Source organism: Scyliorhinus canicula, chromosome 21 (genome assembly GCF_902713615.1).
Source record: "Scyliorhinus canicula chromosome 21, sScyCan1.1, whole genome shotgun sequence".
NCBI classification, from domain to species: domain Eukaryota; kingdom Metazoa; phylum Chordata; class Chondrichthyes; order Carcharhiniformes; family Scyliorhinidae; genus Scyliorhinus; species Scyliorhinus canicula.
This window is the reverse complement of record NC_052166.1, coordinates 5,112,991-5,128,105: the sequence shown is the minus strand read 5'-3', so window position 1 is coordinate 5,128,105 and position 15,115 is coordinate 5,112,991. Positions and strand designations below refer to the sequence as shown.

The following is a 15,115-nucleotide window of genomic DNA, read 5'->3' as shown; positions in this document are numbered from 1 at the left end:
AGCTGGAATGGGTATTAAGGGTGCTGGTTTTATCACTGCTTGAGGTTTCCCTCTCACTTGACATGTGTGACATGATTGACAAAATTTAACTCCATCTTTATGTAGACCAGGTCAATAAAAATGTTTCTGGATTTTAGCTTGAGTTTTCCTTATTCCCAAATGACCTCCCACTGGTACCTCATGTGCAACTCGCAACATCTCCTTTCTATTCCCTACCGGCAATGCTACTTGATGAACTTCTGCCCAATTTTCATCAGCCTGCATATGTACAGGTCTCCATTTTCTCATCAAGACATCACTTTTACGGTAATAACATTCTTGTATACACTCAGATTCCTCTTCCGTATATGCTTTCTGATACATTCGTTTTATTTCTACATCTTTCTGTTGTAACTCCGCCAATTTTCCTGAACTAAAAATATCCACCTCATCCTCCACCTGTTCTTGTTCTTTTTCAACCATCTAATCAAAAACCGTTTCTGATTATTCCACTTCAACTTCATCTTCACTCTTTGATTTCTCCTCTTGTCTTAACCTGTGACTTTGCGACCTTGTTACTACACAATCCAGAAAAATCCCAGGATATTCATACTTCAACAATTCAGTTGTCTGATTTTCCACTGGCTTATCAACCACAGTACGGATCACTCCCACCTGCGATCCAGCTATATCATTACCCAAGATAAACTATATTCCTGGACAAGATAGTTTCTCTATTACTCCTACGACCACTTCACCACTCTTCACTGGATTTTCCAACCTTACCTTATATAATGGAACGCGACTCCTCTTACCCTGAATTCCACATATCATCACCTTTTCTGGCAACATTCTTTCCAAACTACATAATTCCTCATCTCTTACATTAAAGATTGACTAGCCCATGTATCTCTTGAAATTGTGACTTCTTTACCTGCTCCTCCTGATACACGAGTAAACTTTACCCACCCAAGTAAATTCTTTAAAGACATCTGGCACCTTCTTGACAATTACTTCTTGAACAGGCTGTACAATCGTTTGCACCTCCTTCGCTTCCCTTGGGCTTTCCTTTACCACTCCAACAAATCTCACTGTCTCATCCTGTTTTACCACATCAGCCTTCCCAGTGCTTTTCTTCAACCACCAACACTGTGACTTTACATGGCCTAGTTTATCACAGTGAAAACATTTGAAACTTTTCATTTCTTTTCCACCATCCTGGATTTCTTTTTTTAATCTGAGGTACACTCTATTGTCTCCCATCAGATGACCTTTACCTTTACCACTTGAGTATTTCTCATGCCCCCAGTTTCTATCCCTCACCGGCTGAAACTGATGTCGGAAACCAAACTTTGATTTATGAACTAATTCATAATCATCTGCCATTTCTGCTGCTAATCTTGCAGTTTTAACCCTCTGCTCTTCCACATGAGTTCTCACTACATCAGGAATTGAATTTTTAAACTCCTCCAAACGTATAATTTCTCTGAGAGCTTCATACATTTGGTCTATTTTCAAAGCCCTTATCCACCTATCAAAATTACTCCGTTTGAGCCTTTCAAACTCCATGTATGTTTGACCAAATTCTTTCCTTAAATTTCTAAACCTTTGTCTGTAAGCTTCAGGCACTAGCTCATATGCACTTAAGATGGATTTCTTCACCTCCTCATACATTCCAGATACTACCTCCGGTAGTGATGCAAACACTTCACAACCTCTACCTACCAGCTTTGTTTGAATCAGTAACACCCACATGTCCTGTGGCCATTTCATTTGTTTAGCTACCTTCTCAAATGAAATGAAAAAGGCTTCCACTTCCTTCTCATCAAACCGTGGCAATGCTTGGACATATTTAAATAGATCCCTGCCACGCCTTTGACTTTGACACTCTTTCTCACTATCCTCATCGCTATCATCCAACTGTACGTTTCCCTTTACATCTGCCAATTTTAACTGACTGTCATGTTTCATGGCCATTTTCTGAAGTTCAAACTCTCTCTCTTTATCTTTTTCTCTGATCTGTATCTCCCTTTCTCTTTCTTTTTGTTCTGCTAGGGATATTCTTTCTTTTCTCCTTTCTTCTCTCTCCTTGTCTTTTCCGCTCTCTCTTTGTATTCAAGCCGCTTTAATTATTTCTCATGTTCCATTTGTTTAATTTGCAACTGAATTGTTGCCATTTCCAATGAGTCAAACTGTATCTCAGGCAACTTTAAATGCTTAGCCACTGCCATAATTACCTCATCTTTTCAAATTTTGTCAGGTAATGTTAACTGCAATGTTTTTGCCAAATCTAACAGTCTGCTTTTAGTCTCTGTCCGTAAGGTACTGCGTGTGACCGTCTCCACCCCAAAAAACTTCTGAGCCTCTGAAAGAGCCATTGTCCACAACACACTTAAACTTAAATACCACACCGGAAAAGCAGCAATCCTTCACCGTCTTTAAGTTCACGAAAGCCAATCCAATAGACAGACTTTTGTTATGGGAGAGGTGTTTTCAGAACCCCAAAATGTATCATGGAGTTCAACCAACCCCCACCTTTAATGGATTGTTGCTTTTGAAGCACATGGCTTGTTCCCCAGGTGTAGTATTACAATTATGGACACGTGGTTTTTAAAACAAGACAATGTTTATTCCATGAACTGAAATTAACCTTTTAAATAAACATTGGATCTCTTAAGACCTCTTACTTCAAAGATAACCCGAAAATAATACGACACTACCCAATCCTGCAAACTGTTCCTTTACACATCCAAAATACTTAACAAATCCTTCAAACAGAAGCACATTAGATTTATATTCAATACTGAGACCTTTTTACAATTCCGATTTCACCAAAGGATTAAGAGATAGTCCTTCATGGCAGAGATCACCAGCAATGCAGCTCACAGCCACAACCAAGCTTTCTGCAAACTGAAACTAAAACTCCCAAAAAGCAGAAGTGAGCACAGCTCCCCCCCCCTATGACATCACATCAGTAATATGATCAGCTCCATTTCTTAAAGGTACATTTCTTAAACATCCAACTCTTAACGGCGCTCTCCATGACAAGAGTCCCTTTCTATTCAGCAGGGTGAGGGTTGTTCACTGTATAACTCTGCAGAGTCGCTGTGTATTCAGGGTAAGGATTGTTCACTGTGTAACTGTGCAGAGTCGCTGGGTATTCAGGGTGAGGATTGTTCACTGTGTAACTGCAGAATCGCTGTGTATTCAGGGTAACGATTGTTCACTGTAACTGCAGAGTCGCTGTGTATTCAGGGTGAGGATTGTTCACTGTGTAACTGTGCAGAGTCGCTGTGTATTCAGGGTGAGGATTGTTCACTAACTGCAGAGTCGCTGTGTATTCAGGGTGAGGATTGTTCACTGTGTAACTGCAGAGTCGCTGTGTATTCAGGGTGAGGATTGTTCACTGTGTAACTGCAGAGTCACTGTGTATTCAGGGTAAGGATTGTTCACTGTAACTGTGCAGAGTCGCTGTGTATTCAGGGTAAGGATTGTTCACTGTGTAACTGTGCAGAGTCACTGTGTATTCAGTGTGAGGATTGTTCACTGTGTAACTGTGCAGAGTCACTGTGTATTCAGTGTGAGGATTGTTCACTGTGTAACTGTGTAGAGTCACTGTGTATTCAGGGTGAGGATTGTTCACTGTAACTGTGCAGAGTTGCTGTGTATTCAGGGTAAGGATTGTTCACTGTGTAACTGCAGAGTCGCTGTGTATTCAGGGTGAGGATTGTTCACTGTGTAACTGCAGTGTCGCTGTGTATTCAGAGTAAGGATGGTTCACTGTGTAACTGCAGAGTCGCTGTGTATTCAGGGTGAGGATTGTTCACTGTGTAATTGCAGCGTTCACTAAAATTGGAATCCTCTCCTGTGTTGCAGCCCCGGAAAGCTTCAGCAACATGTAGCTCCGCAACAGCTGCAGCGACCAGCGGATTGGAAGAATGGAGCGGACGCTCGCCCAGGCAGCGGAGCCTGGCTGCATCGCCGGAACACCCTGACCTCCACCCAGAAGGTGTCGTGAAGTCCTCGGCGCCCGGCAGTGCCGTGGCGCACGTCCAAGGAAAGCCGCCATCGCCGTGTGCTCCAGGTCAGTGTCCGAGATGTCTGCCCAGTGCCTGAACCCAACGGAGACGGGCGTCTCCCGTCCCTCTCCACTGCCTTGCCCGCGTGTGTATCTTTTCCCCAATTGTCTGCAGGCGGCTTCTCCCCGATTCATGCACTCACGCGGGTGTTATGGGCCAGGGTTCATAGAACCCCAAAGTGTATCATGGAGTTCACCTGACCCACACCTTTTACTAGATTGTGGTATGGGGAGCACACGGCCCACTCTACAGGTGTGGTACAGCAGAAATGGAAAAGTATTTTTTAAAGAAAAACAATGTTTATTCTATGAACTCAAGTTAACCTTTTTGAAACATACAGTGAAGACCTTAGCAACTATCAATTCAAATACAACCCCCAAAGAATACAACACAAAGTAAACCTTTAAGCTTTCCTTTTAACATCTATAAGACTTGAAAACACCTTTTAACAGAAGCACATCAGGTTTACATTCACTACTGAGAACATTTATAATTCTGAATTCACCAAATGAGCAAGAGATAGTCTTTTGATGGCAGAGAGAACAGCAGTACACCTGCTCTGTCTGGCTTCAGCTCCAACACTGAAAACACAACTAAAACACACCCTGCAGCAAACAGCCTAAAACGAAAGTAAAAAGCTGACAGACAGCCCAGCTCCACCCACTCTCTGACATCACTGCAGTAGCAAACACAATTTCTTGAAGGTAGTCTCACTACAGATACTTATATACACACCCATTTATAAACACCCATTTCTTAAATCTCACATGACAGGTGTCTCCTTCCTGGACTCGCTAGTGAGGGCATGATTGGCCCTGCCTCGTTCTCACAGTTGCGCCCTCCCCCTCCCTAGCTTGCCCGGCGTGCCATCACCCAAGTCTCGCTCCCGCGTGTTCGCTGTCTCCCCTGCCTCGTACGACGTATTCTCTACCTCACTCTTGCGGGTGCAGCGTCTCCGACCCCCTCGCTCGCGCCGGTTCGCAGACTCATCTGCTTCACTCGCGCGCGTGTGTCGCCTCCCCCTCCTTCACTCGCGCAGGTGCACATCTCTCTCTCCCAGCGTTGGGGTGCCTCTTTCACCCCCCCCTCCCTCGTTGAGGTACACTGTCTCCTCTGCCTCGCGCGTTTTCCTGTCGCCATCCCCCTCCCTCCCCGGCTCCCTTGCGCGTGCCGCCATCCCCCTCCCTCCCCGGCTCCCTTGCGCGTGCCGCCATCCCCCTCCCTCCCCGGCTCCCTTGCGCGTGCCATCATCCCCCTCCCTCCCCGGCTCTCTCGCACGTGCCGGCGTTTCCCTCCCTGGCTCCCTCACGCGTGCCGCTATCCCCCTCCCTCACCGGCTCTGTGCGCGTGCCACCGTACCCTCCTCCCCGGCTCCCTCGTGCGTGCCTCCCTCCCCCTCCCTCCGCCTGTCACCTTCCTCCCTGCCACCCTCGCGCATTCTGCCGTCTCCCTCGCGTGTGCTGGAGTCTCCCTTCCTCCCTGGCTCCAACGCTGCCCCCCCCCTCCACCCCTCGTGCCGACATCTCCCTCCCCGGTTCCCTGCCCCTTGCCGCCGCCTCCCTCCCCGTCACCCTCGCGCGTGCCGGCGTCCACCTCCCTGCCTCCCTATGGCGTGCCGGCGTCCCTCTGCCTGCCTCCCTCGCGCATGCCGGCGTCCCCCTCGCGCGCGCCGGGGTCCCCCTCGCGCGCGCCGGCGTCCCCCTCGCGCGCGCCGGCCCCCCCCCCCTCAATCAAGCACGCTTGGTTGCGTCTTCCCATCCCAGCCTCCCCCACGCGAATCCTCCACGCTGCCTGTGCCTTTTTTTGGCCGTGTGGGATCCGTGAGCCACGCGTGTGTAAGTTGCCCTCTGCCGCACCCCACCTTGATCTTTGGGCACCGGGTACGGTGGAGGGGGTGCGTGGAAGGTAGAATTCCTCCCCGTGGGCAAGGCCAAGCTGGCCATTCAGCAAGTGGTCGAGGGGGGGCACCGTTCGTCCCGACTGCCTGCAAGCCTGCTTTCCGTTGCTGACTATCCCTGTCAGGGAGCACGCTGTGTCTTTCAGCGTGAGCGAGGCCTGCCATGCCTGGTGGGCACCACGGGGACGAGGGTGTTGTATCAACCGCGTGAATCACATGTTGAGTTAATGATTTATAAGTTTCCTTTACAATTCCGTTTACTTTGACGCAATGTCCCTTTCGGGGACTGTCCATTTTACTCTTCCATTTGCTGAACTGGTTTGTTTGGATACCCCAAAGGAAGCGCACACAAACTCTTCTGACACCTGTGTCTCCTGTTTGTTTCCACCCCCCCCCCCCCCCACCCCCCCCTCCTTCCGCTGCCTCAGGTACGAGCAATCAGATGATTGGCGAACGAGCCTTGACTCCGGCAGTCTCGTTCCGTCCCGCCCTTGACTGCCGGGCAATCATGCAGCAGATGTCGCCCACCGCGTTCGGTAAGTCTCGTGCCGCGGCCGCCATTGCGTCGTACCGTGAGCGCTGGACTTGTGCCAACCAAACCACCCCACCCCACATCCCAAGCACCAGAAGGCCGTTGGCCGCTCGTTGGGCCACTGATGCTGTCCACGGCCAATGATCCGGGGTTCGGTACAATTCAACCGCGCGAGACACAGCGGCTGGGCCTATGCAACACCGCCCTTGACCTCAGTGGGACTCGGATTCTTTAACCCCCCCCCTCTCGTGGTCCCAGTACCTCCCTTGCGCACTGGCCGAACACTTCGATCAGGCTTTTGGAGTGGAGAGGAACCCGAAAATCAGCAAATAGGCCCATCGCCGTGTTGCTGACAGTGAGGTGGCAGAGGTTCTGCGGTTCTTGGGAGCGGAAGGTGATATTTCTGAGGAGATTGCAGCTTTCGGGAGGGGGGGGGGTGGCAAGGGCAAGAGACCCTGAGACTCACTTCCACTGACGTCAACCTTGGGGATTGGGGGGGGGGGGGCGTTGAAGGTAGGCGCGTGTATTTATTCCCGCCAGCCCTTAATCACTCCCCACCCCTCCCTCGGGTCTGGCCTCTTTCCCACGGCAGCCTGTGCCGGGTTTAGATGGTGGCTGATAGACTGCGATGGGCCCTGCAGGGCGGAGATACAGGCGCGTTGCTGCCGCCATGTTAAAAGCGGTGGCAGTTTCGGCAAGCGGGACCCGCGAAACGGTGAGGTTTTGGCGAGACGGGCTAGCCGCCTCCGCCCGCGGATTTGTCTAAGAGCCGCGTTCCAAGTGTGACGTCACAGGGAAGCAGGTATTGGCTGGTGAGTATTGCTTGTTTAACTTGTATAAATTTGGGCATTTCAGTCGAAGTTAAATAGAAGTTTTATTGAAATGATATGAATATAAACACAAGCAAAGATAGTCAGGTTAATTGAGAAAATATTCAGTTAATGCGCGATTAAATGGCAGGGCTGGTGAGGCGTTGCAGCTCCTGTATGTGGGAGCTCCTGGGCGCCATTGTGAGCCACGGCAGATTGGTCTGCACTGTGTGTCTGCCGCCCAAGGAGCTTCAGCTCAGGAGCCATTGAGCTGGAGGCCGAGCTTCAGACACTGCGACGCATCTGGGTTGTGGGGAAGATACCTGGACACTTAGTACCAGGAAGTGGTCACACCCTTTCGGGTAGGGTCTTCTGGTTGAAATGAAATGAAAATCGCTTATTGTCACGAGTAGGCTTCAGTGAAGTTACTGTGAAAAACCCCTAGTCGCCACATTCCGGCGCCTGTTCGGGGAGGCTGGTACGGGAATTGAACCGTGCTGCTGGCCTGCCTTGGTCTGCTTTAAAAGCCAGCGATTTAGCCCAGTGTGCTAAACTAGCCCCTTTGGGCCACGGTGGGAGGCGGGAAGTTAGACGTAGAGGAGCCTCAGCCTTTGCAACAGTCCAACGGGTTTTGAGCTCGAGTGGGGGACTGCAGGGTGGATGGGTGAAGTAATCATGGTACTGGGGGGGGGGGGGGGGGGGGGGGGGGGGGTTGAAATCTAATAGCTGCAGGGGACACGGCAGTGAGGAAGATGGACTCAGTTCTCTGCAGCCAGATGGTGTGCTAAAAATCCCACAGGCCCCGGAGACAACACAAGTGAATTAATCAATAATTCTCTGGCCCTTGGCTGCTCAATAAATCCAGTCACCAGGTTTGTAAGTTTAAGCACAATTACTGTTGATTTATACCAACAACTATAACGAACTATGCGGGAAATGCTATTAACTAATTCCTAACTCCCCACTTTAACTTCTGCCCCCCCCCCCCCCACACACACACACACACACAAGACAGACAAACACCGAGGGGTGGAAAGGGGTCAAATATAATAACCAAAAGAAAATAAACAAATATTGTTTTTAGCACACCTTCCTTCACAGCAAACTTGTCGGTTAAAGTCTCTGTGCGCAGCCTGCAATAGTCTTCTCTGTATCCAGGTTCTCTGTAATTTTAGAAGTATAGTACCAACAGCCTTTCTGGAGGGAGCAGCAGCAAGGTCTGGTCTTTGTTTGCAGCCTGAACTGGTTTTCCTGCAGGAAGATTCATTCAGGTGCTCTGTAGGTTCAGCAGTACAGCACCCACAGACTTTCTGGATAGAAATAGAAACTCCTTGGGACTCTGAAAAGTATTTTGCTGGGATAGGATCCAATCGCCACTGGTTACCGGGAAGGGTACGGCCTTTTGGGCCCATTCATTGGCCGCTGGGCAATGAATCGGACCGAATCTCACCCCATCTCTATCTCTCTGGCGCCAACAAGTCTGAAGCCTCCTGTTCAAACCTGCAAGAACCAGAAGTCTCTCTGGTAACACCTGAGTTCTGCTGCTTGCCTTAAAGACTCGGGTCCATTAATCATCCGTGGACCAAAAATGATAGTGGCAAAATAAAACAAAGGGGAAATACGGGAAGGAACAGGAAGGAGCCTTGCAATTGGGGCTGTTTAGCACAGGGCTAAATCGCTGGCTTTGAAAGCAGGCCAGCAGCACGGTTCGATTCCCGTAACAGCCTCCCCGAACAGGCGCCGGAATGTGGCGACTAGGGGCTTTTCACAGTAACTTCATTTGAAGCCTACTCGTGACAATAAGCGATTTTAATTTCATTTTTTCATTTCATTTCAATTGGGAAGTTGTTCACCTGAACTGTGCTTGGACCAGCATTCAGGTCCGTTGCATAGCTTGGGGGGGGGGGGGGGGGGGGGGGGGGGGGGGGGGGTTACAGAGAGGGCTTTAAACTAACTAGTGGGCATGAAGGAAGATGTGATAAATTAACAGAGAGAGGACGAAGCAAGGACACAGGGTAGCGATGAGGGTGATAACGATCAGAGTGTGGCAGCAAGGGCCGCCCCAGATGACCCAAGTTCAAATCCCACCACGGAAACCGGTGGAATTTAACTTCAGTTAATAAACTCTGGAATCATAAAGCCAGTTTCAGTCACCGGGTCCGTGAACCTATCATTGATTGTCGTTTTAAAAAAAAACCCCCATCTGGTTCACTGATGTCCTTAACCCAGTCTGACCTAGAATCCAGGCCCCCGCACAGCAATGTGGTGGACTTGCCTCTCTGAAATGGCCGAGCAGGCCCCATTCAGTTCAACTCAAGAAGGCGGCTCACCACCAATGGGCAGTAAAGGCCGGGCCCGGCCAGCGGAAATTTAGCTTTCTACCAATCAGTGGGTACACTCTGGATAAACAAACGGTGAAGTGGGGGACTGCAGCCAAGACGTGAACACTTTTCGAACTATTTATTGACAGAATTACGCATTACAGGCGTGAGCCTCCCAACCCCAATACGACAGATTTAGACTGTCAATCTATAGGAGCTATTGACCCTCCAGTTGTATCCCACTCTGTGTACACAATAAAATACGATTAACGCACCCCAAACAAATTCAAAATCAGGACCTACTCCCCGATCCCCTGAGATCAATGGAAGGCGGGAGGGGCGAATACATTGTGTTGCTATGGAATATTTTCCCAGACAAAGAATATAGGCGATAGAGAGAAAGAGCTACAGGGAGAAAGGGTGAGGGAAGGTACAAAACGGGAGGAGGAGAGGGACAAGAGGGAGGGGGGGGGGGAAGAGGCTGAGGGGGGAAGAGGCTGAGGGAGGAGAGGGAAGAGGCTGAGGGAGGAGAGGGAAGAGGCTGAGGGAGGAGGGTGTAGAGGCTGAGGGGGGAAGAGGCTGAGGGAGGAGAGGGAAGAGGCTGAGGGAGGAGGGAAGAGGCTGAGGGAGAGGGGGAAGAGGCTGAGGGAGGAGGGGAAGAGGCTGAGGGAGGAGAAGGAAGAGGCTGAGGGAGGAGAGGGAAGAGGCTGAGGGAGAGGGGGAAGAGGCTGAGGGAGAGGGGAAGAGGCTGAGGGAGGAGGGGGTAGAGGCTGAGGGAGGAGGGTGTACAGGCTGAGGGAGGGGGAAGAGGCTGAGGGAGGAGAGGGAAGAGGCTGAGGGAGAGGGGAATAGGCTGAGGGAGGAGGGGGTAGAGGCTGAGGGAGGAGGGGTAGAGGCTGAGGGAGGAGGGGTAGAGGCTGAGGGAGGAGGGGTAGAGGCTGAGGGAGGAGGGGAAGAGGCTGAGGGAGGAGGGGAAGAGGCTGAGGGAGGAGGGGAAGAGGCTGAGGGAGGAGGGGAAGAGGCTGAGGGAGGAGGGGAAGAGGCTGAGGGAGGAGGGGGTAGAGGCTGAGGGAGGAGGGGGTAGAGGTTGAGGGAGAGGGGGAAGAGGCTGAGGGAGAGGGGGAAGAGGCTGAGGGAGGAGGGGAAGAGGCTGAGGGAGATGGGGAAGAGGCTGAGGGAGATGGGGAAGAGGCTGAGGGAGGAGGGGAAGAGGCTGAGGGAGGAGGGGAAGAGGCTGAGGGAGGAGGGGGAAGAGGCTGAGGGAAGAGGCTGAGGGAGATAGAGGGGGAAGAAAGACACTTGAGAGCCGGGTAAAGCGAGGGAAAGAGAAAGAGACCGGGAGAAATTCATCCTGGTGTCCAAAAAGGATAACTGGTTTTAATTTTCCAAAATTCCCTTGATTCTGGTCGGATCCCATCAGATTGGCAATAAGAATTGTAACTGCTGTATTCGAGACGGGAAGGAGATGACAGACAGGCGGCTGACAGCCTAGTTAGCCGAACCTCTGTCAGAGAGAAAACGCTAAAATCTATAATGAAGGAGGTTAAAGCGGGGCAATTAATCCACATGGTTTGGTAAAAGGGAAATGGCGTTTGACTGATTTATTAGGCTATTTTGAAGAGCTAACCAGCAACGTGGGTAAAGGGGAACCTGTAGATGTACTGTATGGGTGTTCAGACATTCAACCGGGTGGGAGGGAGGGGTGTGGGGGTTGGGACGAGTGGGGAGAGGGTTCTGTTTGACACTGTACCTTCAACGCTGGTTTTAACATCAACTCTCTATTTCCTCCTCCACCCCCCACCCCCGCCATCCCGTTCTCACATTTGTCCTTTTCAACTACTTTTTTCTTCTCTATCCTTCCCTCTTTCCATGCCCCCCACTTTCTCTGCACCACCCTCTCCACAACTCTCTCCCTCCCTCTCCACAACTCTCTCCCTCCCTCCACACCTCCCTGCCTCACTTACCTCCCCTCCCTCCCTCACTTACCTCCCCTCCCTCCCTCTCCACCCCTCCCTCCCCCTCTCTCCGCCCCTCCCTCCCTCTCTCCGCCCCTCCCTCCCTCTCTCCCTGCGCCCCTCCCTCCCTCTCTCCGCCCTCCCTCCCTCCCCTCATCTCCGCCCCTCCCTCCTCTCTCTCCGCCCCTCCCTCCCTCTCTCCGCCCCTCCCTCCCTCTCTCCGCCCCTCCTCCCTCTCTCCGCCCCTCCCTCCCTCTCTCCGCCCCTCCCTCCCTCTCTCTCCGCCCCTCCCTCCCTCTCTCCGCCCCTCCCTCCCTCTCTCCGCCCCTCCCTCCCTCTCTCCGCCCCTCCCTCCCTCTCTCCGCCCCTCCCTCCCTCTCTCGCCCCTCCCTCCCTCTCTTCGCCCCTCCCTCCCTCTCTTCGCCCCTCCCTCCCTCTCTTCGCCCCTCCCTCCCTCTCTTCGCCCCTCCCTCCCTCTCTTCCCCCCCTCCTCCCTCTCTTCGCCCCTCCCTCCCTCTCTTCGCCCCTCCCTCCCTCTCTTCGCCCCTCCCTCCCTCTCTTCGCCCCTCCCTCCCTCTCTTCGCCCCTCCCTCCCTCTCTTCGCCCCTCCCTCCCTCTCTTCGCCCCTCCCTCCCTCTCTTCGCCCCTCCCTCCCTCTCTTTCGCCCCTCCCTCCCTCTCTTCGCCCCTCCCTCCCTCTCTCCGCCCTCCCTCCCTCTCTCCGCCCCTCCCTCCCTCTCTCCGCCCCTCCCTCCCTCTCTCCGCCCCTCCCTCCCTCTCTCCGCCCCTCCCTCCCTCTCTCCGCCCCTCCCTCCCTCTCTCCGCCCCTCCCTCCCTCTCTCCGCCCCTCCCTCCCTCTCTCTGCCCCTCCCTCCCTCTCTCTGCCCCTCCCTCCCTCTCTCTGCCCCTCCCTCCCTCTCTCTGCCCCTCCCTCCCTCTCTCTGCCCCTCCCTCCCTCTCTCTGCCCCTCCCTCCCTCTCTCTGCCCCTCCCTCCCTCTCTCTGCACCTCCCGCCTCTCTCCACACCTCCCTCCCTCTCTCCGCACCTCCTCTCTCCGTACCTCCCTCCCTCTCTTTGCCCCTCCTCCTCACCGCTCCTCCCTCCAACCCTCTCTCCGCACCTCCCTCCCTCTACCCATCTCCCCTCTACACCTCTCCCCTCTACCCTCTCCCCTTCCTCTACCCCTCTCCCCTTCCTCTACCCCTCTCCCCTTCCTCTACCCCTCTCCCCTTCCTCTACCCCTCTCCCCTCCCTCTACCCCTCTCCCCTCCCTCTACCCTCTCCCTCTACCCCGATCCCCTCTACACCTCTCCCCTCTACCCCTCTCCCCATTACCCCTCTCTCCTCCCTCTACCCGTCTCCCCTCCCTCTGATCCTTGCTCCCCCTCTTTCTCCACACCCCTCCATTCTCCCTGCCTCCCCTCTATGCTCCCTCTCTCTCTCCATCACCTCTCTCAATCTCTCTCCCTACCTCACTTACTCTCACTCAACTTCACTCACCCTTACCCTCTCTCCATCTCTTTCTCTCTCCCACTCTCACACTGTCTCACTCTTTCTCTCACTCTCTCTCCATCTTTCTCACTCACTCTCCATCTCTCTCACACTCCCTCTCGCCACCTCTCAAATCTCACGTTATCGCTCTTTCTCACTCTCTCAATCTGTCTCTCTCGCTCTCTCTCGTACGCTCCCACACACACTTTCCCCTCTCTCTCTCTCGCTCCACCTCTGAATCCTCTTGCGTCCTCTCCCCGTCTCGTTCCATCTCTCTTCCTCACACACTCTCCCCATCTCTCTCACAACCTCTCCCTCCTTCCCTCCCTCCCTCCCTCGCCGTCTCAAAGGCCTGGCTGATTGGGAAGATGATGAAATCCTCGCCTCGGTGCTGGCTGTGTCACAGCAGGAATACCTGGACAGTATGAAGATGGGCAGAGACTCATACAGAGAGCCTTCCCCAGACAAGAGCTGATGGACAGCTTCTACACCCCTCACTCCCCCGCCCCCCCCGGCTCTGCTGCTGCCAACATGGACAAAGCTCCTTCCTTCCCTCATCCAGTGCTAGACACGCTCAAACACGGACTCCTCCTTTCAAATTAGATGCATGTATGGAACTTAAATAACAAAAAAAAAAAATGATGAGTTGTAATAATGTCTCACCCACCATAATACTGACATACGGTCTTAGAAAATATCATCTTTTTTTTTTGGTTAAACTTCTGACTGTTACAGCTCTGTTGTCTCTCTGGTAGTGAGGGTCCTCGTGATTGTGTGTGGGGGTGGGGGCAACGGGTGGCTGCGAGGAATGAGACTGTCGCGACGGGTCCATCACTGACCTAACCCCTTCCCCAGACCATCCTGCGTTCACTCCAGGGCCCAGGCTGAGGAGACGTGCGGGGGGGCCGACGAAGAGTCCCGACCCTCGGACCCCCCCCCCCCCCGTGCTGAAGGTTCAGAGATGAGGGAGGCAGCAGTCTGCAACTGATTATATTTAACACACCTTGCTCTTCCCACTCTCACTTTTGGTGTCTCTGTCCCTCCTTCCCTCCTCTCTGTCCCACTCCCCTTCACCCACCCCCCACCCCATCCCTCTGCTCCCTCCTCTCGATTTCTCCCTATTTCCCATCTCAGTCCCTTTCTATGTCCCCCCCCCCCCCATCTCTCTCACTCTCCCCAGGCTCCGTCTCTCCCCAGGCTCCGTCTCGCCCCGTGTCTCCCCACGCCCCGTGTCTCCCCACGCCCCGTGTCTCCCCATGTCCCGTCTCTCCCCAGGCTCCGTCTCTCCCCGTGCTCCGTCTCTCCCCACGCCCCGCCTCTCCCCGCGCTCCGTCTCTCCCCGCGCTCCGTCTCTCCCCGCGCTCCGTCTCTCCCCGCGCTCCGTCTCTTCCCGCGCTCCGTCTCTTCCCGCGCTCCGTCTCTTCCCGCGCCCCGTCTCTCCCCAGGCCCCGTCTCTCCACAGGCCCCGTCTCTCCACAGGCCCCGTCTCTCCCCACGCTCCGTCTCTCCCCAGGCCCCGTCTCTCCCCAGGCCCCGTCTCTCCCCAGGCCCCGTCTCTCCCCAGGCCCCGTCTCTCCCCAGGCCCCGTCTCTCCCCAGGCTCCGTCTCTCCCCAGGCTCCGTCTCTCCCCTCGCGCTATTCTCTCCCCTCGCACTCTCTCTCCCTTCCCTCGCTCTGTCATGTCCTCATCCTCCATCCTTGGCTCTTCTCTGCCTCCCTCCCCTCACACACGAGGAAAAGGGGCGACTGAAAGGTGGGGGTGAGACGAGGACTGCAGGAGCCAGACTGCGGGATTACACAATGTGCACGCGCCGTCACTGACACTCACCGATCACGAGACGCACAAATCTCTGGCCCCCCCCGAAAGTTTCCCCCTGGGCAGATCGCTGCCCTCCCTGAAGTAGAATGGCTGCGTTTGGGGCCATCGACGTCTGGCACGTGCCTCGGTGTGCTGGGGCGCTGTCTGTCCGAGCCCCTGGAGTGAGAGGCGGAAGCCATGTCCGAATATCAGGAATGTCGGTTCAGAGGACGTGCGGTCGGAAGACAGCCCGA

At 53.7% G+C, this 15,115-nt stretch overlaps 1 protein-coding gene across 1 annotated transcript in view; it reads left to right on the top strand.

Annotated features, from left to right (window-relative positions):
- The window catches only part of LOC119955903 (OTU domain-containing protein 5-like), a 59,857-nt gene extending 46,060 nt beyond the window's left edge, over positions 1-13,797 (top strand). Inside the window, exons 3-6 of the mRNA XM_038782561.1 lie at positions 3,046-3,097; positions 3,856-4,063; positions 6,384-6,491; positions 13,414-13,797. Of these exons, the coding sequence (XP_038638489.1) occupies positions 3,046-3,097; positions 3,856-4,063; positions 6,384-6,491; positions 13,414-13,538 (493 nt within the window). The 3' untranslated portion in view covers positions 13,539-13,797. The remainder of the gene's footprint in view (positions 1-3,045; positions 3,098-3,855; positions 4,064-6,383; positions 6,492-13,413) is intronic.
- Positions 13,798-15,115: the final 1,318 nt, after the last annotated feature.